General features: G+C 36.8%; 1 protein-coding gene across 3 annotated transcripts; it reads left to right on the top strand.

The window, feature by feature from the left end:
• The first annotated feature begins 3,891 nt into the window (after window positions 1-3,891).
• Window positions 3,892-12,742, top strand: LOC147277835 (bifunctional 3-dehydroquinate dehydratase/shikimate dehydrogenase, chloroplastic-like). 3 transcript variants are annotated; one of them, XM_086254392.1, is made up of 12 exons: window positions 3,892-4,069; window positions 4,737-4,975; window positions 5,732-5,837; window positions 6,394-6,612; window positions 7,345-7,691; window positions 7,809-7,872; window positions 8,018-8,126; window positions 8,219-8,362; window positions 9,213-9,361; window positions 12,109-12,271; window positions 12,380-12,424; window positions 12,640-12,742. In XM_086254392.1, the coding sequence occupies exons 1-11, from the start codon at window positions 4,049-4,051 to the stop codon at window positions 12,421-12,423; spliced, it is 1,605 nt and encodes a 534-aa protein (XP_086110518.1). In that variant the 5' UTR covers window positions 3,892-4,048; the 3' UTR covers window position 12,424; window positions 12,640-12,742. The 3 variants fall into 3 exon arrangements, with proteins under 3 accessions (XP_086110518.1, XP_086110517.1, XP_086110519.1); XM_086254391.1 differs by having other exon boundaries at window positions 12,380-12,692; XM_086254393.1 differs by having other exon boundaries at window positions 3,934-4,069; window positions 4,762-4,975; window positions 12,380-12,693.
• The last annotated feature ends 10,210 nt before the right edge of the window (window positions 12,743-22,952 follow it).

Here is a 22,952-nt window from a genome sequence, read left to right as displayed (position 1 = left end):
CTTCTTAATAGCAGAATGCCAACTGGTATTATTACATAACTATGCCCATGACATCCACTTAGCCCAATCTTTAGGCTGAAAACTTGTGAGGTAATGTAAGTACATATTCACAGTTTGATTGACAACTTCACTTTGCCCATATGTTTAAGGATGGTAGGCTGAACTAAAATTAAAATCAGTGTCATTCAATTTGAATAGTTCAGATCGAGCGAGACCAAAACCCACTGGTGAATGTTGGATCCCTGTCACAAACAATAGTCCTGGGCATACCATGGAGCTTAAAAACATGATCAAAAAATATTTGAGCAACCCCAGCAGAAGTGTAAGGATGAGAGATTGGAATGAAATGGGGCATACTTAGAGAGGCGATCAATAACTATCAAAATAGTAGATTTTCCCCATGATATGGGTAACCCATCAATAAAGTCCATCGAAATATCTTCTCATACCTAGTATGAAATTGACAATGGCTGTAACAGGTGGACTAGGGTGAGATTTTCCATCTTATTACGCTGGCACGTGTCACAGTTTTTGATAAACTTTTTGATCTGCTACCTCATACTTGTCTAATAAAAATTGGATCGAATCCAATGCAAAGCTTATGGTAACCTTCATGTGAGCTATTATGGAATTGACTGATAATTGGTGTGTTTAAGGGAGAGTCTGCAGCAAGATAAATGCGTTCTTAAAAGAAAAGCACAACATCATGATGTCTCCACAGAACCACAGCTTCATCTTGTTGTAACCAGCCTTTGAAAAGAAGGATCCTTGTTGTTTTCCTCTTTCACGACTTCAACCAAATCAGGAACAGGATGAGAAAATGCAGTCAACTCTACTTTTCTTCTCTCCTTGATAAGGCATCAGCAACCACATTCTCGTTGCCCCTCTTGTACTCAATGATAAAATCAAAAATCCCAAAAGTTTATATAACTAGTGTTGTTGAGCAGTGGTTGTAATTTTTTGGGACCACAAGTACTTAAGACTTCTTTGGCCTGTACTAACAATGAATTGGCGCCCCAAGAGATATGACCGCCATTTTTGCACAGCTAACACCAAAGCCAATATCTTCTTCTCATACGTGGACAATAATAGGTGCTTCCTTCAGAGTGTATGACTATAGTCAAAATGCAATTGGGCATTCTTGTGTTCTCCAAACAAGTCGTAAAATTGCAGCCCTTCTTTGAAGTCGTCCCATGAGATTTCTCTCGTAGCTTGCTTAAGTAGTCGGTACCACAGCTGTTGGTACGTACAAGTTTCCTCTACCTATTTTTGTATTTTTTGATAATGGAAAATAACAAATAGCTGGATAGTTTAGGCTAATAGAGGAGCCTATGACCTCAAATAAGGCTGATTGAGGAGCCTTTGACCTCCAAAATGTATAACACGTTAATTGTGAATTTTCTTGACACCTGGTTTATTGAGTTTGACACCCTTAAATAGGTGGAGAATACAAACCAAATAGAGAAAAAGAGGGAACAAATTTATGCCCACTACAACCTACATGGAGCAAAAATAGGAGTTTTAAGTCAAATAACAATTGACCCACGTTAACTCCCACTAACTTGACTCCTTATCTTAACAAGTCTCATTATCCTAACAAACTAACATCAAGACTTATTCAAATACCAGAAAATTAATAAAATAGATTGCAATGAAAATTGCAACCATAAAAACTTCTCCTCCCTTAGAAAACAGTCTTGTCCTCAAGGCTACATCTTCAACACATGTCCCGTTCCATAACTACGTCGCCATCTTCTTCCTCCCAGCAAGGTGATATCATGAACAACTTTTTACACCGATGTCCCAGCTTGTATTGCTCATCACAATTAAAATAGAGGCCCTTATTAATTTCTTCGTTCTTGCATCTTTACACTTGTTAATTGTTTCACACGGATAAGTGATGGTGGTGCCAATTTGTTGGGTGATGTGTTTTCCTTTGATTGAGATAAAGTTTTAGCTTCATAGAGGCGTGCCAACCCGATGGGTACGGACAATGTCGCAGGTCTTCCACCTTGCACATCAACACGAACAGAATCTACCAACCCACTAATAAAACAACTTACTTGTCGAGCTTGTGGGAGTTGTCCTGCTTTGGTTAAGAGTCGTTCAAACTGTGTTTGGTAATCTTGCACGGTTCTAGTTTGCTGCAACTTTGTGAGTTCTCCAAAGAAATCACAATATTGATTTGGACAAAAACGGGAAAGAAGGTTGTCTCGAAACTCTTCCCAAGTGATGAGAGTCAGCTCTTGCTTCAGGAGTTGATACCATAATTGGGCATCTCCTTCAAGATGAAAAGAGGCCAATGAAACTCGGTCGCCTTCTGGGGTGTCGTGAAATTGAAAGAATTGCTCTGCTCGGCAAAGCCAACTAGTTGGGTCTTCTCCTCCATTGAAGCGAGGAAAATCGATCTTCACCAATCTGGGAGCGAAAGAATCGCTGGAGCCAACATGTTGTTTTCCACTATCCTTCTTTTTGGTGGAACTCCCTCCATCTTCATGGTTGGGCAATGACTTGACCAGTGCAACGAGCTCACCTAGTTGATCTTGGATTTGTTTTTGGCTGATGGCGAGGGAGCTTGCGTCCGCCTCCAATTTCTCTATGCGTTCGTCCATTGCCAGGCTCTGATACCAAGCTAGTACGTACAAGTTTCCTCTACCTATTTTTGTATTTTTTAATAATAGAGAATAACAAATAGCTGGATAGTTTAGGCTAATGGAGGAGGCTATGATCTCAAATAAAGATGATTGAGTAGCCTTTGACCTCCAAAATGTATAACACGTTAATTGTGAATTTTCTTGACACTTTGTTTATTGAGTTTGACACTCTTAAATAGGTGGAGAATACAAACTAAATAGAGAAAAAGGGAACATATTTATGCCCACTACAACCTACATGGAATAAAAATAGGAGTCTTGAGTCAAATAACAACCGACCCATGTTAATTCTCACTGACTTTTCCTTATCTTAACAAGTCTCATTATCCTAACAAATAACATCAACACTTATTCAAATACCAAAAAATTAATAAAATAGATTGCAATGAAAATTACAACCGTAATAGCTGTGCATCGCCTTCAAGATGAAAGGATGCCAAAGCAACCTTCCCGTTCTGTGAAGTGCCATGAAAGAGTTCTGTAAGTTTATCAATAATCAGATGTTGGCCGTGATAAGAGAACCTACGTAATGTTCCAACTGCTCCACCCGTTGATGTGAGTTTTTTTTTTGTTTTTTTTCGTTTTGATTTTTTTCTAATTTTTTAATATTATTAGGGTAAAATAAAAAGTTAAGATGTGGAAGACCTCAACCATTAAAAAACATGGCTTATTTACACCATTGCTCCCTGTAAGATACACTTTTTTTCACTTTGCCTCCTGAAACTTAAATCCTCTCAGTTTGGCACCTGAACTTCACAAAGTTATTGCAAAAGACCCTATGCCGTTAACTCTGTCAATTTTTCCGTTAAAATAGCTGACATGACACCTATATGGCATGAGTGAGACCCTTTTTTAGTTATGTAAAATCCATGTGGACAAAAAAAATAATTTTTAAACTAAAAATAATAAGATCCATGTCAATTTTTTATAATTTTGCTTGTCTACATGGATCTTACATAACTAAAAAAGGGTCTCACTCATGCCATATAGGTGCCATGTCAGCTATTTTAACGGAAAAATTGACAGAGTTAATGGCATAGGGTCTTTTGCAACAACTTTGTGAAGTTCAAGTGGTAAACTGAGAGGATTTAAGTTTCAGGGGGCAAAGTGAAAAAAAGTGTATTTTACAAAGGGTAATGGTATGAATAAGCCAAAAAACATCGAAGGGTTTAGATTAGAAGTCTGGTACCAGCCTTGTAACCAAACAATCTAGCAGATGATCCAAGTCCATTTTGTACTAACACCAGACGCGCGATAGAGAGAGAGAAAGTGATAGAAAGAGGAGAAGACTCACAGTCACAAGCTCACAGCTGTTGATTGAAGGTTCCTGCTCAAATTTTGAAAAAACCTTTTATCGCTGTAACTTTGCCTGTTTCCGACACTCAAACACAGCAATGGACCCTCAGAACGTCGTGGTAACTCTGATTTTGTTTTTCTACTTTTTCCATTTGCTTGCTCACACAATGCAGAATTTTTTAGAATTTTCCGAATCCCGGTCGTTTTTCTCAGCAACCAAACGAACATGTAAAGCTTGAAAGAAAGCAGAATGTTTGTGATTTACTCAAATCGGATTCGGATTGATTCTCAATTGGTCTACTTTTTGTTCTATAATTTGTTTCGTTCTCTGTCTGATTGGTTGCCTAGAAAATAAGTAGGAAAAGGTAAGATTATAAATTGTTAAAGTGTTACATATTTTCCCGTGCTGTCTTGCCAACCAAACAGATACTTGAACTTTCTTAGAACATATTCAGAGTTATTGTACCCGCAGTAGTGTGAATGCACTCTCATTGTACCCACAGTAGTGTGTAAGAGAGCAGAATGTTTGTGATTAACTGAATGGCATCGATTGTCAATTGGTCTGCTTTTTGTTATATAATTTGTTTGTTTTGTCCGATTGGCTGCCTAGAAAATAAGTAGGAAAAGATGAGCTTATAAAATTTTAAGTGTTACATATTTTCCTACATTGTCTTGCCAACCTAACTGATATATAAGCTTTCTTAGATCAGGTTCAGAGCAATTGAACCCGCAATAGTGTGAATGTACTCTCATTTTTTTTTTTTTTTTCTGTTTGGTTAATTTCAGTTTGCTTTTACTGATGGCCTGCAAGTGGGAGGTGAAGGAATGAGGAGGAGTTCAACCCTAATTTGTGCTCCAATAATGGCAGAATCGGTTGATAAGATGGTGGTTGATATGGGCAAGGCAAAAGCCCTTGGGGCTGACCTTGTGGAGATTAGATTGGACCATCTGAAGCTCTTCAGTTGCAATGAAGATCTCAAGACCTTAATTAAAGAATCCCCTTTGCCCACTCTTTTCACTTATAGGTACGTTAACATGAGTTTCTTATATGATTGAGCTTGTTTTGTGGTATGCCGTTGTCAAATATGTTGTAGTGGTGTCAGTATTTTAGGGACTGGGATTTGGATATATTGGCTGAATTAAAGTATTGGACGAAAATTAAAGAATTGTTGAAATACAATAATTATTAACTTATTATGATCAAGAAGTGTGGAATTGAAGTAATGTTAAGTTCAATTAAAAGTAATTGAAAAGCCTGATCAGTAATATGTGTTTTGTGTTTGATTAGTACTGTAAACCCTTATAGCCACTTCCAGCTAGAAATAAGTGTGATTACTTAAGTTGTTTCCCTGACATTAGGAAATCAATATCTGATTGTTTATTTGGCTAATAGCATATGTAACCTAGAATTGAAATTTTGAAATTTTGTTGTTTTGAAAATGCATTTAGGGTGCTAATTTTGCTTTATATTTGATGAATTGAGTATTTGTATTAAATGGGATAAATGATAGTTCTTATGGGTATTGAAATAATGAATGAGGTTTTTCTGCCTCTTCTCATAATTTTAAAGACATGAGTTTAAGTTGACTTTTCCATGTGAAAATTTTATCATTCAGATGGATGTAGCAATTATCCTCAACAAATTTCACTGCAACATTGTCAAGTGTTTGCATATCGTCGTATGCTAGCCAAGTGTTTCTTTGCTAATTATTAGCTTTTGTACTTTTATCACTCTAAGAATCTCCTCGAAAATTTCTATTTGATATTATGTATTTTTCTAGACCAAAATGGGAAGGTGGTCAATATGATGGTGATGAAAAAAAGCGACTGGATACACTTCGATTAGCGATGGAGTTCGGAGCTGATTACATTGATGTTGAGCTTCAGGTTGCTCCCTTACAAATATATAACTTCAAAACATTTCCATTGTTTGGCTTGATGGAATTATAAGATGTGTAACATGATCTCACCCATCTCATCCTTCATGAATACTAGGTTCTGTGAGGGTAAAGAGAACTTCTAGAGGACTCATTTTCCTTTCTGTATTTTTTTTCTTTGTTAGGATGATTCGCGAATTAAATGCAGGTGAAAACCTCATTTTTTTTCCTAATGAACCAAATACTTGAATAAAAGAATTAATAACATCTCATAGATTGAAAAAAGAGAAAATACAGAAACGAAAGGAACCGATAGTGTTTGATTCTTCTGAAGTCCAAATTACTGATATAGTTTTTGCAAGAGGTGCTTATTCAGCTAGATGTGTTATTATAACCGTAAACTTGTGCATTGAAGTATTGATGAAGAAGCTTGTCAATACGTTATTTTGCTTGTAGTCACAAAGATATTAGAAAATTCATTTATCTTTCTATATGCATTTGAAATTTATCACTAGGATTATAAAACCTTAATTACCTCTTACTATTTTTATTACCTCTCCTTGAAGGTCGCTCATGAATTCATTGACTCCATATATGGGAAGAAGCCTGAAAAATTTAAAGTTATTGTTTCTTCTCACAACTATCAAGATACTCCATCTGTTGAGGCTCTTGGAAATCTTGTTGCAAGAATACAAACCACTGGAGCTGACATAGTGAAGATTGCAACCACTGCCTTGGATATCACTGATGTAGCACGCATTCTTCAAATAACCGTGCATTCTCAAGTAAGCAGTGTTGGTGGTATGCTACTGCATTGTACATTTTAAGCTTTGTCCAAAGTTTCTTTCCATTATGAGTGGAATTTTATATCTATGATTTCTAAGTTACCATTTTATAATGCCAATATGTAGGAATTAAAGTTGATGGATTTCAATTGACCTTATTCACAAAACATTTCTATGCACATATGCTTGGTTGACCTAAGGTGTGCATTTTATATGATTTATACTAGTAGTAATTTTGTAAATATGAGCTGAGCCTTGGCACAACAGTAAGGTACTCCGTTGCGACCTAGAGGCTGCAGGTTCGAAATGGAGACGACCTTCCCTCCAATGGGGGATAAGGCTATGTATATCTGGTGTCCCCAGATCCCGCAATAGTGAGAGCTATGTACCAGGCCACCTTAATACTATGTGAATACCAATAGTTAAGAATGGATTGTGTTTCCTTTTGTTTAAGGTGGTTAATATAATAATAAGTATAATCTTCAAATCAAATAATTGGGGTTCTACTACGGGATGAATGTTGGCAGATTACAGCTCTGGTTTTAGAACTGATTCTCATGATTGATGAAGAGTAAGTTGTGGATAATAACATGTTACTCTGATGCTAAAAGGCTTGCATTAATCTCTCTCTTCCCCTGCGCGCAAGCGTGCCTGTACAAAATGTCTTCTTCTTGAGCCATTGCATTTTCTTCATATGATGAAAATAAAATTAACTCTTTCATGGAATTTCAGGTCCCGACAATAGGACTTGTAATGGGCGAGAGGGGTTTGATTTCACGGATACTTTGTGCAAAATTTGGTGGTTATCTTACTTTTGGTACGCTCGATTCAGGAATAGTTTCCGCTCCTGGCCAACCTACTATCAAGGATATATTACATCTATACAATTTCAGACAGATAGGGCCTGACACAAAAGTGTTTGGAATTATTGGAAAGCCTGTCAGCCACAGCAAATCACCTATTTTGTACAATGAAGGGTTCAAGTCAGTAGGTTTCAATGGAGTTTATGTACATTTGTTGGTGGATGACGTTGCAAATTTTCTGCAGACTTACTCATCAATCGATTTTGCTGGATTCAGGTTCCTTTTTCTACCGAATATCCTTAGTGTCAAATAGAAACAATAGTAGCTGTATACAGGTTGTTCTTGCTCCTTTTACATCAAGATCACAGTGTGTAGTCTTCGTTTCCAAAACAGCATTACAATTCCTCACAAGGAAGCTGCACTTAAGTGCTGTGATGAGGTTGATCCAGTTGCAAAGGTAGTGTACAAACAGTTAATATGTGCTGACATTCTTTGTCTGAGTAGTCGGCTGACATGTGAGTCATGCTTATACATGTCTTTTGTTTTTTGAGTCATATACATACTTATTAATGATCAATTTCTATCTTGATCACAATATTCAGTCAATAGGAGCTATTAATTGCATTATAAGGAGACCAACTGACGGGAAGTTATTTGGATTCAATACGGACTATGTTGGCGCTATTTCTGCGATTGAAGATGGACTGCGAGGTTTCTATTATGTTGTACTGGCTATATTTCCATCTTAATTATGGCTAGAATTTTTCTTTAAGGTGTTCTGGGTTCCCACATCTTTTTCACAGGTTCACATAATAGTGGCAGTATGACTAGTTCACCTTTAGCTGGTAGGCTGTTTGTTGTCATTGGTGCCGGAGGTGCTGGCAAGGCGCTTGCTTACGGTGCAAAACAGAAGGGAGCAAGGATTGTAATTGCCAACCGCACCTATGGTTCAGTTCCAGCTTTTCTTTCTTTCTTTTTTTCCTTTTTTTAGCACATATTTGTTTTTCTGATCTGCCTTTTCACACCATTTCATTAACAATTGGTTTTCTTGTTTATGGTGTCAATTTTATTATCCATGCTCATTATTGTTCTTTGTAATGGCTGAACCTCACAGTCAAAAATCCACTTATACATCATGTCAGCACCAGTTTCTTGTTGTTCAAAATCAGCTATTGAAATTATAAGTTAAAAAGGTTGAAGGGCAGTTTCATTTCTTTTGAAAAAAGAATTCGGAATAAAAATTAAAATTCTGAAGATAAATTGGTCGAGCTGAATTTATTGTAGAAGATAGAGATTCTCTGTGATTAAGAGAACTATAAAGAGCTGCTTTTTTTTTTTTTTTTTGTAGCCTTGGTTTTCTTCAATTTGTGAGTCTTTTTTTTATACTGTTGTTCTGCTAGTAATTTTGGGGTGGACTCCTTGTCCACTGCATGTATGTTTTTTTTATTTCTTTTACTTTATTGGTTATTAAACGTTGTTTCTTAAAAAAAGAAAAATAAAAAAAAAAACCCGGTGGAGCATATTCAACTTGTATCCTTTTCTATTTCTCATTGCAAAACCTTCAAAGTCTGCTTTATTGTAGTATAGATTTGTACTCTATTGCGTGCTTTCTGTTGTTTAGACATGATGTGTGTTGTACTACCTCAATTCTCTGCTTGACATTATCCACAGTTCTAATCAGTTTTGCATGTTAGCTACAAACAATTTTTTTTTTTTCCTATTTCTTCACTTTCATTTCATTTCAAAAAAAAAATCACTGTGATTTTTTTATCTGACTGTTTATTTATTTATTTCAAGATCGAGCTAGAGAACTTGCAGACACAATTGGAGGAGATGCTTTGTCTCTTGCTGATTTAGATAATTTCCACCCAGAGGATGGCATGATTCTTGCAAACACAACATCTATTGGAATGCATCCAAAAGTTGATGAGACACCCATTTCTAAGGTGTGCCACCTTCTTCCCATTATGTTGCAGTATAAATTGTCAGTTGGTCTTGTATTAAAATATGTGATCATAATTGAACATGCATATAATTGATATGGTTGTTATGTTCAGTAACAATGTGGATAGCGTAAGAATGTGTTAAATTCTTTTTAGTTCGCCCAAATTCTTAAATGAAATTTCTTAAAATGTTTTGTTTTGTTTTTTTCTTGTTTTAAAAAATTCATTGTTTTTATAGAAAAGAAATTTTACTGAACAACCCAAGATGTACAATAGCTGTGGACAAGGAGTCCTTATCAGTTCTACAAAGCACTTTACAGTCAAAGTTAAAACACCACCCAAACCAAGACTAAAAATAAGCATGTAACTATCAAGCTGCTGCCTTCCAATCTATTAGAATAGAGGAGAATGGTGAGTCTTTAAATTCTACTGTAACAAATGCCCACAGCGAAGCCCAAAACCTTACTCTATCCCAAAGCTCCTCCACCTTTCTGATCTTCAAAGTTCCTCCTATTCCTCTCCATCCAAATAACCACGACACAGCCAAAACACTACAACCTCAGAGAACTTTGGCCTTCATCCTTCCTCCAAGCACCACATGTTTTTTGCTTAACAAAGAGTAGCATCCTGCTGAATTCATTCAGCTCACCCCAAGTTCCCTAAAGAGTTTCTGCCATAAGCTTAAAGCTACGTGGTAATGCACAAAAATGTGATATGCACATGATGCATTAAAACCTTAACCTTTGGAGGGGCCTTGACCTTCCAAATTGTCCTGGCTGGCCAAAATTTTGGATAAGAGGTTTCTTCCCCCAAAAATTTGAAAAAAGGCTTACAAGAAAAAACTCCTGATGATTCCACTCTCTATCTTCTCATGTCAGGCATTTCCTCTATCAATCTGACGCTTTCTAATAATACCAGCAATAAAGCTAACTCCTCTATCGTTTAGATTTCTTCAAAAAATTGAATTGACAAACCACCAACCCAGACATCTTCCCGAACCTTACTCTACTCCCATTGCCAATAGTCAGTTGACAGCACTGTGAAAATTGAGCCAAACCAGCTGAGATGTCCTTCCAGGGACTTCGTCTTGATCCCCTAAGAACACGTCAAGCATCCCAACCATTCCCATGGTAACCATACTTACTCCTAATGACTGCATGCCATAGTGAATCGCTCTCCAGTGGAAATCTCCACAATCATTTGCCCAGAAAGGCTTTATTAGTTTATTCCTTACCACCAGATTTCTAACTCCCAGTCCTCTCTCCATACATTGAGACACTAGACACCACAGTGGATTCCCACCTAACAAGATGTGCCTTCTTACCCTCTCTCCCTACTTTGAGACCCCACATCTCCACTATGCCCTCTTCTGTGTTTATTCCCACCAAAAAGCATTTGGCTTTATAGAAAAAAAATTCATTGTTGTGTAACGCAGTAACTCAGTTATGTGCAATATCTAGCATTCAAAAGTCATCATTCTTTTGACTAGACAAACTTTTAGGCATCATTATAAATAGCATCTTGAGATTATTGGTAACACTGATCAAGAGAAATGCGAACTCAACGCAATTTAAAGAAGCCAGAGTTGGCACAATGTGTTAAAAAACTTAAAATAGATGAAAGAAAGCTATTTATGATGAAGGTCGTGAGTGGAGCCAAGACAGGTAGTATGGTCGTGAGTGTAGCCAAGATGAAGGTGCCCCAGAATAATTTGGAATAAATGTGATTTGAGGATTTCAGAATAAGCATATTGGTTGTGGCATAATGTATGGGGATATATAGCATATATCACAAGGGGCCAAAAATGAATCTCCAAGGAGTGGGCTATGAGACTGTGTGGGAGTGCACTCAGATTTGGCACATAGGTAACTTGGTTTATGACCATTTAACTGATGAATTTTTCTAAAATGTTTGGCACAAAGAGCACTTTTTCAAGCCATTTAAACCTCAAATCACAAACACATTAACACTAGGATTTTTACTTGGTTCAACTACTTACCCATATCCTTGCCAACACACATTAGCTAGAATCAAACAACTCCACTAATCAAATTGGGGTGTTTTGGGCTAACCCAAAATCAAAATCCTCGCAATACTAATGGGCAGTTTGTCATAATGAGTTCACTCTGTCAACTTCCTTTAACTTCACATCTAAGCATCATCAATATAACACTTGTTATGGTTTTGAGATCTACACCTAAGGTACGTGAGCCAAGTATTAGTGTGTGCCTATTGTGTCATCATACACAAAAAATCCTACTCAACGTCGTCTTTAGTCTTGATGCTTTGAGTCTCCAAAAATCCTAGATGCTACAATCTTCTACTTTGACAATTTCATGACTACACCTGAAGTTCTGGAAATCCATACATTTAAACTCATACAAATAAGTCCTCACTGGATTTTTCACTCATACTTAAAAGTGTGCGTGTGTAAGTGTGATGACTAAAAGTTTTGATAGGATGCAATGGATACATGACCAAAGGATCCTATAACTCTACTGTAAACTATGGAATTGAAGATTTATAGGTTCTTCTGAACCAAACTCCAATCTTAAGGTATGTGAGTGAAGTTTCAGTGTCTACTATTATTGTAGACAAAAAATGGAAATTTAATCACAAGAAACAGAAATAGGACATGGAGTAGAGATGTGAAGCTTATCCGTGATTCACTCTCGTCAAATGCTTTTTATTCATCAAGTTGCAGTCACTTTTAAAGGAAAGAAAAATTAAGTAGCTTTCTGTTTTTTCAGCACGCTCTGAGAACCTACTCATTGGTTTTTGATGCCGTTTACACCCCAAAAATGACCAGACTCTTGGGGGAAGCAGAAGAATCTGGTGCCACTGTTGTTAGTGGGTTGGAGATGTTCATTGGACAGGCATATGAACAGTTTGAGAGGTTCACTGGATTGCCTGGTAAGATTTACTTATATGACTTAAAGAATTCACATTCTACCAACTTAGTATCAATAAGAATGTCTCTTATCGGGTGTTTTTGTTTTTTTCGTTAACTGTTAATTGCAGCACCAAAGGAACTCTTTAGGAAAGTTATGGACAATAACTCTTGAGGTTTGTTTGGTTTTTTATATAACTATTATATTTGATTTTTTTTTTTTTTTTTAATGTAGATGAGTATGTTTTACCCATTTGTCTCAATTTGCATTATTCAATTGATGCTGCTTAAGAAATGTTTTATAGATGCTACTGAGCAAGTTTGTGTACAACTTTTTTGACGTTTCAGAACCTATATTTTTGGGTTCAAAATATTTATTGCTTCCTTGTAGTGACATGCGAAGCTTAAGCAAACGTGATTTCACCTCCAATATAATCTGAGTGCAGGAAATGGAAAGCATTATAGTTCTATGCAATTCTCATGGTATGACCATTGCTTTGTGCAGTGTAACCACAGTCTTATCTTCCAACTCTTATATCATACATCTCTATCGGGCATTACGACATCACGTCAATTCTTTTATGGAGACTTTAGACTAAAAGAATAAGCATACTTTAGACTAAAAGAATAAGCATATTGAGTATGTCATACACCCTTGCTGCTGGTAACTGGCAGTGGGTGCATGTGCATGAGTGCATTTGCATGAAAATTTAGAGAAATATATTATGTAACAAGCAAAAAGTAATTACTGCCACAATCAGAATAGCCTGTTGGCTCTTGCGTTTTTGCATGAGGAGCCAACTTGAGGCTGAAATAATTCGGATTGGGTTGAGGGGGATTCTGACACAACCAGTTAAGCAAACATAAAATGTGGAGCATTTTACCTCATTAATCTCAGGTTGATTGGGTCATTGGAAATTTCACTTCAAATCCAACAAAATATATTTAGCGAAAAGGGATTTGGATTTTGACAACAATAGTACTAAATTAGTTATTAAAAACAATAACTATTAAAACATTAGCCATCGTTAGACATAATGTATTTAAAAAGAGTAGAAGTTACTGGTACTCTGTTTTTTACTTTGAAATGTTTGGATCTAAAGAGACTCATGTGCATGCATTTTTTCACACAAATATGTTACTAATAATCCAGTCAGGTAACGATATAATATTAACTAGGTCTACAATCTTTAAAGGCTAAATTTCACTTTTGGTCCTGCAATTTCAATTGTTTTAATTTTGGTCTTACAATTTATAAACCGTTGTAATTCAATAACAGGTTAGCATTTTCGTCTATTAATTCATTAAATTTGTCATTGAATTGTTAATAATATATGATAAAAAATGCAATGCTTTATAAAGAATATAACAAACAGATGCAATGAATTTGACAATTTAATGAAAGAAAATGTTAACGTGTCTTTAAATTGCAACAATTTGTAATCTATAGAATCAAAATCATAACAATTGAAATTACAAGGATTAAAGTATAACTTTTTCTAAATTATAGGTACCAAAAGTAAAATTTGGCCATCTTTAAATTTTAAAATTGCTTTCCAAATATTCTGAATAAAGTATTGTCTATCAATCTATTCACAAAGTGGCTAATGACCATTTGGACTAATGGATAACACACAATTTCCTTTGTTGGAGTAGGTCATGAGTTCAACGTAGTTAATTATTAAAAGAACAAATATTATTACAAAGTGTTAGTGCAGGAGTGAAATACCATTATTCACTTAAAACATAACAAATGGTCATGGGTAAAAATGTAAAGCATTTTATAAGAGTTGAGAAATAATTATTAAAAATGATTTTGAAGTTCATTTTACAATCTTTAATGATAAATAATCTCACATAATGTTTCCAAGTGTTAAAATAGCCTACCTAATTCGAAATAAGGTCACCTTTTGAAAAACGGGTGCTCAAACTAACAAAAAAATAGTGAAACACACTAAGGGCACATCTAATGTTGTACAATGCCGATTGTCACTGTCTGTTGCATTGATAGCCACTACTTTATAGTGGCTTTAGACAAATTTGACAATAGTTGATACGACTCCATAAGGGTGTTTTTTTTTTTTTTTTTGTATGCTCTTTAGACTCCATAAGGGTTTTTTTTTTTTTTTTTTTTGTATGCTCTTTTGACATGTTTATGCAAGAAAAAGATAGATGGATAATATAAGTTGCCCTTTTTTTTCAGTGTTGTTGTAAAGTAAGAATAGCCACCGTTCAACGGTGACTATAAATAATTGCCACTATTGAACAATGGCAATACTCCAGAAGTGAAAAAAAAAAAGCAACATATGTTGGGCTTTGTGCCCAGTGCATTTTTTCACGTGATTCATTAAAATGGATTGAGTTGGGACCGATTTTTTTCATAGTGGGCCTTAAAACAAGCTTATTATTCATTTTAGGCTTTTAAAAACAAACCCCAAATTAGGAGTGGTCATGGACCCGATTAAATCAACATGTTGGGTCAGGTCGGGTCAGTGACATATCATCACGGGCTCACCCAAGCCCTCTAGCCAACCAGCCTGCAGTCACTTGGGTTGGTAATGGTTTTGGGCTTCCATTTCTCAAAACGAAACCGACACGCTCGTGTATTCTTATTCAATTAAAACTATAAAGGAGTTGCCACCTAAGCTGACTTCGCTGCTTGTTCATTTAGTGACGCATAACATATTTATAGGGTTTCATAAAGCCTATAAGTCTCTCACTCTCTCTAGTCTCTAGTCTCTAGTCTCTCAATTAGGGGTGGGCATTCAAACTAGAGCTGGGTTTTTTAAATGAAAAATCGACAACCGAACCGCAATCGCACTAATTGATTCGGTGTTAATTTGTGAAATATCGGTTTCAGTTTCATAACCGAACTGAACTACCAATATCAGCGTCGAAAGCAGTTTGGAATATCACAAACGTCAGTTTACCAAAACCGAAAACTACACCGAGAGCTCGCTGGATTTCCCGAGTGATCATTGGCTTCCCCGAGTGCTCGCTGGCTTCAGCCTGCTCTGCAATCTCTCCTCCATCCTCTCTCTCTCTCTCTCTCTCTCTCTCTCTCTCTCATTCCCCCATGAATCTTCGTCAATATCTTTTCTCTTAAGCGAGTTATCTGGCTTTTCATTCACAGTTTTTGCCTTAAGGTACTACTCAGGAGGTTTGGTAGAAATAATAATTCGATACTTCAGTTCTTCTGGTCAAGGTAACTCTTTTAGAGAATTAGATTCAAGATAAAACAACATATCACCAAATGTTTGAGTGACCAACATATCAACATATCACTCTTTTAGAATATATATATATATTGTAACTTTGAATAGTGCTTCTAGTAAGAATGAGATACATTAATCATAAAAGGATTAAAAAAAATCACTTATGCTACATTATCTTGGAGATTGGGGAGGTAAGGTGGTCTTCAAGAGTTATGATGACAGGGTATGGAGATGCAGAAAAAGCATGCTCTTTAATTGATTTCAAGCATTTACTAAGTCCCATAGGGGTTGTCAATGTCCTAGATTCACAATACACATTTTGAATATCTATTTCATTAGTTGGAACAAGGCATTTGCTCTACTCTTGCGTGGGAAAACAGAGCAGACCATTTTCTTTGCTCCTGTGTGGGAAAACAGAGCAAGCTTCCTCCTCCTCTCGGCTTATGTTTACGGTAAGACCATCATCGACCGATACCGATTTGTCGGTAACCGACTTCCGATGGTTTGGTGTCGGCTTCAAATCTGTGCATTCCGCCGGCCGTTGGTTTGCCCATATTGGTTCGGTTACCGAACCAAACCCAGCCCTAATTCAAACCGATAAACTGAAAAACCAATCCAAACCGAACAGACAGTTTGGTTTGAATCAATTTTTTTCATATTTTTTAACTGAACGGTTTGAAAATCAAACCAAACCTTAAATTTCGTATTGTTTACAGTTTCGTTATCCCAAACTGCCAATTAAACCAAACCAAATCGACTACTTATATGAATTAATAATATATTATTTTTTACATGTGGCATTATATAATTGGAACAAAATTAATCTATATGGTATTATGCACCATATACAATCATGTATAATGTCTTAAACTTACATTATAAACTAACTTTTCAAAAAATAATCACTATGTTTCGAAAATTTTGGGATTGAAAAATAATGTTGGGCCTTGAAAAACCAAACCAAACTAAACCAATCCAAACCGAAATTTTAGGTATACCGCACCTTCGGTTTTCGGCTTCTATGGTTTGGTGATGGTTTGAGAAAATCTCAAACCGACCATAGCGGTTTGGTGATGGTTTTGACCAAAAATTAAACCAAACCAAATTGTGTCCACCCCTACTCTCAGTCTCTAGTCTTTTTGAGAACTCTCCCAGACCCAGACCCAGACCTCACCACCATCTCACCATCACCATCACCTCATGATCCTTTCCTTCCTTCGATCTCCTCCATCATCTGAGCACCACCACCACCTCATTTTCTTCACTGAAGCTAGCTGGTCACATCGTAAAGATTTTTAGGTGCTTTTTTATTTCCGAGGGTTAGGTGGTTGTGATGTTAAGTTGAATTTACTGTCCTCTTGTTTTCGGATCTAGGTATTTTATTGCAAGGCATTCATTTGCTAATATTGTGTTGGTTTTTACAGGGTGGTCAACAGTTTTGCTACCAGCCACATCGTGCTCAACAATTCCTCTGCTGTAGCAAATCCCCGCCATTTAATTGCGGATGATCAAAGCCGATCTTCTCGTCGCTGAGCTGTCTTCAGGTTGTCGTTGTCGTTGGTGTTGTTGTTGCCAACCATTTGTTTGTCGGCTAGGCCGATACCGCCTAACCCAAACCGTTTGTAACGACCCGACTCAAATTTCATTAGAAATTTAATTTTTTATTTATTTATTCGTAATGGTCATTTAGAGGTGTAGTGGGAGATTAAATTGTGAGACTTCGTATTTTTTTTCAAGGAATTATTTTAAATATTTTGAGAATTTATTTGGATCATTTTGGGGATTTATTTTGAAAATAAAAAGGTTTTGGTTTAATTTTTAATTTCTGTTTTAAATTGGGTTTGACCCAAAGGTTGACTTTTAAAACTAATGAGCTTTTGATTTTGACTCTGGGCTCGTTACAAAGGTCTCGAACCCACAATGTCATAGACATATAGCATGCGTTGATCCGAGTTATGGATCGTACAAGTGTGGAGAAATTGTGTAAAATTGCACTTAAGAATTTTAAAAACCTTTTTTTTTTTTTCCTGAAATCTCTCGTTCTCTCTCCAGAATTTTCTACAAAAATCTCTCTGTCTCTCTCTATCTCTTTGTCTCTCTTTCTCACTCTCCACTCCCGCACCCCTCCCCTGCGCGCACCAACCCCAGCCACCCCCACTCACCATCGCCGGCCACTCTTGCTGGCCACCCTTGCCGGCCTCAACCTCCGGCGAACACCCCCAGCCGCCGACCACCCCCCCCCCCCCCCCGAGCTCACTCTTTCTCTCTCTGCCTTCTCCCTGTGCGCAGCCACCTGGCACCAGCAGCGCCTACCGTCGTCCACCAACCCGAGCCACTGCACCACCCATCTCGCCGACACTGACCACCTGCCCCGACCATTTTTCCAGCCAACCCAACCTAGCCTCTGCACACAAGTCCGATTCGGAGAAACACCAAGAAATTGCCGCACCTTCCTCCATCAATTTCGATCAATCTCCTGCACCAATCAACTCGAATTTAGGTGGGTATTCTTCCCTTCTGAGTAGGCTCTCATTCTCTTGTGGCTGATTTGTCTGAATTTGAGAAATTGTGGAAGATTGAATTTGGGAAATTGATGTCATTTCGGGATTTCTTTGGGGTTTTCGGATTGGGGGCGATTATTGTTGTTTATCTGGATATAATTGCAATATTAGGAAGTTCAATTAATGTTTAGGATGCAGAAATTGAGTGGGTTTGAGAAATTTTGATAATTTTAGCAAATTTTGGTCTTGAACCAGCCTCTTAGGCGGCAATCATCGAAATTTTGAACCCCCACTGCCTTTTTGTGATTTTGGGATTTATTTATGGTAATATTTTGAGTGGGTGATTGGTTTTGGGTATGTAGAGTGTGGTTGGAGAAGCCGATGCTGTTTTGGAGTGGAAATGTGAGACTTAGTCGATGACAAATTTCTCTACAACGAGCTTTTCGACTGAAATAAGTCTTGTGCAGATTTTCTTTTAAGTTTAGGATTTGTTTGCATGGTTGGGTGACGTTGGTTAGAGCCAAGAAGCTTTGGATGTTTGAGGAGGTGTTTGTGAGTTTAATTTTAGCGTTTTAAATCGTTGTGCTGGATGAGAGACCGGTGTATCGTACACACACCTTTAATGTGGTCAAGTCGAGGTAGCAAGTTCCCCAATTGCAGTTTGTCAGTATCTTTGAGCTTAATGGGTTCTTCCCTTAGTTAGTGTACTTGAGGTGTAAAGTTAATTTAGTATGCTCTGATAACCCTGAATTGAGTGAATAACATATTTGGATGTGGATTGGTTATTGGGTCGGAGATCCTTTTGGTTGTGGTAGAGGTGGCTGATGTTTTTAGAAGTGTTTTTACAGGTTTTATAAATTTTAGGTTAGTCCATTTTCAGGGGAGGTTTTGCCGAAATTTAGGTAGGATTTTCTTTGATTTTGGATCCCACAAGACCTCTCCGAGTTTCAGGGTGGAATCCGGGGGCGGTCATGTCACCGTTAACCCACCTCCACTGACCGCCATAAATCAGACTACTTATCGGGCATGATGGGTTGTTTGGGCCTTAACCCGACGTCTCAGCCCGGCTGAAAAAGGCCTTCACCCGCCCAACCCCACCGCCGCCCAGCCTTAGCCCTAAATAATTATGGATTTTTAAAGAAAAAATCAAGCACAAAAACCAAAATATAATGATTTTAATAATTGGTTAAAGATCCATCAAGGGAGCTGGGACAACATCCAATACAAATATTTGCACTAATCAAATGCCTTCATTGTAACAGTTACAAATTCAATCAAACTATAATTATATACTATTTATCACACAGTTGTTTAAAATTTGTCCATCATCTGTACAACTTTATCTAGTAATTAATATAATAAGTTAGACCTTACTTGCACATAATATAGTTCACTAATATGGTATGAAATGTTGTCGTTCTACCATTACATTTAGAAAACTCAAATAAAGTTGTATTATTATTATTATTATTATTATTATTTTTAGAGCAAGCAATGCTCAAAATTATATATTTTTCTCTTGATGTCGTTCAAGCGTTCAAATGGTTTGTTGCTTCTATAATTTTTATGAAAAATTAGGATTAAATATCAAATCTTAATAATTTTTTAGAATGACATGAAGACCATATAATATTTCAATTAGACTACCAAATTAATTTAAATGTAGTTTTTTAGATTATGTCACAAACATATTGGCCCCTTTGTTTTGGGCATTTCCATTTGACATTTTTATTCTTGAGGCTTTTATATTGTCTTGAAAGTTGGCTAATGTAGTCTAATTGTACTTGTGAGCATAAAATTACAACATTGCCCTTAATTTAGTTTAGGGTATAGAAATAAGGTGCATGGTATATATAAATGAGGTTTAAGGTTTAAAATTAGGGTTTCAAAGCTTATAGCTTAGGGTTTAGGTCTCTGCCCAAAACTCGGGAGCTAAACCCTAAGTCGTTTTGTTGCGTAGCAGTCAAACACAAACCTAACATACAAGCTTTGACTATTTTCTTGTAGAGGTCCTACGAAACCATTATCAAAAATAATCTATTATTCCCTTATTACCTATGATTTATTGTCTTTGATTATTTTACAGCTAAACCTAACAAATAAACTAGATGCAATTATCATAAGGTGACCAGTTAAAGGACGCATACAAATAGTGAACAGATTCAAATAGATAATGAGAATTTGATACATGCAAACATCAAATTAATTCATCAAGAGACAGATAAACGATTTGTTAAAGCATGACATATTCAACAATCAACCTACAACTAACATGCAAGATAGAATAATAAATTACATAATTAAAATAAAAAAAAAAATCTGAATAATATAAATAAATTCTCAATCCATGTTAATTAACACACTAATTAAACAAAACAATTAAAAACTATAATTTTAGAAGAAAAGAGAATTGAAAACCAAAGGAAACATTACTAGGGGGGCTGCGGCAATGAGAGGAGACGAAAGAGACACCTAGCAAGCCGGAGGAACCCACGGCAAGGTGAGCTAGGGCTTGCGGCACAAGGCTTGGCTCCTTCTCTGTCTAGTTTATCACGCCAATCACTTACTCACTCTCTCTCTCTCTCTCTAGCTTTCGACCTCTCTCTCTCTCTGAAATTCTGAAAGTGTAAAATATGTGGACCTTGAATTATGAGAGAATATGATGTATTTATAGAGGTGAGAGAAAAATCCTTGTGAGGCAAGGCTAGGGTTAGGAATCCTAGGGTGTGCGGCATGGGCTTGGCTCCTTGGGCTTCTTAGGCTGCTAGGGTTGGCGCATGGAGTGCATGGCATGCGCATGCATGCATGCATGAGCTGCCACCTTGCATTCGACATTCACTTAGGCCTATGGCCCATTTGACTTCATGACATGTCATAGTTGACCCTTGACCATTGACCATTGACCATTGACTTTGACTTCCAATTTCGCCCCTCATTTCCGCTTGGATTCGAATTCATTTATTCCCTCTATTTGATTCCATGGATGTCCACCACCTTCTAGAAGCTTCTGGAACCTTGACTTGATTGAGTTGACTTTGACCACCCTTTCCTAGTCCAACTAGGATTCCTTGTAGATGTAAGATTTCTTGTCTGAAAGTTTGTATTGGGTGATCTATTCACTTAATAAACTTGATTAATTTCACTTTCAGTGATCGGACCCCAATTTTTGATTTATATGATCATTCAGGAACTAGTCAAACAGACACAACTCAGACGATTCAGTAACTAAAATCTGAAACTCCAGATTGACTTCTAAAACCAAAATCACTTTTGTGAACAACACAAATCAAACACAACAAAGGATCAAGTGACATCCTATACACTTAGAGGACCCATCACAGTAGGCATCCCAGTGTTATCCACAACTACAGTGGTGTGTGATTAGCTAGACAGTTCTATAAGACATATATCAATTTCAAACAAATAGCTACAGTGCAGATTTGTGTTTATAAGTTAAGTGAGTCAGTAAGCATACCAACACAAAAGGGGAGACGAATGCACACAAGATGTTCACCCAGAAAAACCACAAAGGGTAAAAACTGGGGGTCTTTTTCAGCTGACCGGGCAATCCACTAAAGAAGAAGTTCAATACAAAGAGAGTATACAGCACACAAGCTCAATCACTAAGTCCTAAACTAAGTGGCAGCTTTCTTACCCCTTTGTGCAACTTCCATAAGCAAGGCAATCGGTCATTCGGTCATTCATGAAGAAGGCAGCTCCAACTCCAAGCTCATCAACCCATGACACCAATTCACACCAAGCCCAGTAGATTCATCAATGTATGAACATGATATGCAAATTTTGGATTCTTTAAAAAAAATCAACCTTCTCAAGCAAGAGGCATGAAAAGGTTGATACAGAATCCTTCAACTAAAATCTAAATGAATATGTTTGAAAAATATATGAAAAGATTTAAACACTCAAGCCCATTCAGATTTTTAGATGAAACAAACAAGTTTAGAAAATCATTTTGATTTTGAAAATAAAAAAAACATTTTCTAACTTGATAAAAGATAAGCACTCACCCCGAAAAATACCCAGATAAGAACCCACGAAAATACTCACTGAAAATATGCTCATCAACACCCACCAAAAAGTCTGAACCGAATATCTCATATACCCGTACACACACACGCCATTTCCATGTTTGCCCGAGCCACGTGGAAGCCAATCAATGACTGTCCACAAGAGACGAATAAGGGGCATATTCCTTTTGTCCTAGAGGGGTATCCTAGTATTACTTAGGATATGAATGATGAGCTGTAAAAACAAATATTGTTTTATTTTGCAAAAATCAGAAATGGAGAAGATGATGAATAGTGCTGAGGTGTGTGTAAGTGTGTGGCGTGAATGAATGAGATGCAATCAGATCTGATTGATACAGTGAGGGAACCAAGTCATGTGCAATGCACATGCATGTTTAGTAAAAACAGAAAAATGAGTTTTCAATGAAATGGGCTTTAATAAGTAAAACCCGAAATGGCCCCATTGCAGTGTCTGTCACTGTATCAACCACTGTACGTGAAAAACATTGTTCTTTATGACTAGTCAAATGGACAAAAAACTGTTATTTTTCATGAATTGAATGAAGTGCAGTATACCTTGAGTCTTTATTCATTCTTGACTTCTTCAATACAGCTGAACTTGTCCTTAATCTAGCCTAGAGCTTGTGAGTGATTAATAAAATTAAATACAAAGGTTTTGACAAGGAAAATAGCCAATATAACAAATCCTAGAAACTAACATTGTCCATTTTGACTTCTCGTAATGATCATGTTGCCCCTAGAGTCTCCTAGTCTCATTAATACTCTTTTCCCTAGTAAGGTTAGGTTTCTTAGTTCAACCATGAATTCTTGCTTCAATTAGAATTTCTCATTTCTGGCTTGACAATGATGGTTCTGGGCTTGATGTTTCCTCTTGTCATTAGGAATCCTCATTTGACTAGAATTTCAGTTCTTTTCCTGGTTTGACAAGAATTGACCCATTTT

This window comes from Dryas octopetala, chromosome 8 (assembly GCF_963921425.1).
Source record: "Dryas octopetala chromosome 8, drDryOcto1.1, whole genome shotgun sequence".
NCBI lineage: Eukaryota > Viridiplantae > Streptophyta > Magnoliopsida > Rosales > Rosaceae > Dryas > Dryas octopetala.
This window is presented reverse-complemented; position numbering and strand designations above follow the sequence as displayed.

Coding starts and splice junctions, on each gene's coding strand:
- LOC147277835 (XM_086254392.1), top strand. CDS start 4,049: ATGGACCCTCAGAACGTCGTG. Junction 5,838..6,393: donor ACATTGATGTTGAGCTTCAG/GTTGCTCCCTTA, acceptor CTCTCCTTGAAG/GTCGCTCATGAATTCATTGA. Junction 8,363..9,212: donor AATTGCCAACCGCACCTATG/GTTCAGTTCCAG, acceptor ATTTATTTCAAG/ATCGAGCTAGAGAACTTGCA.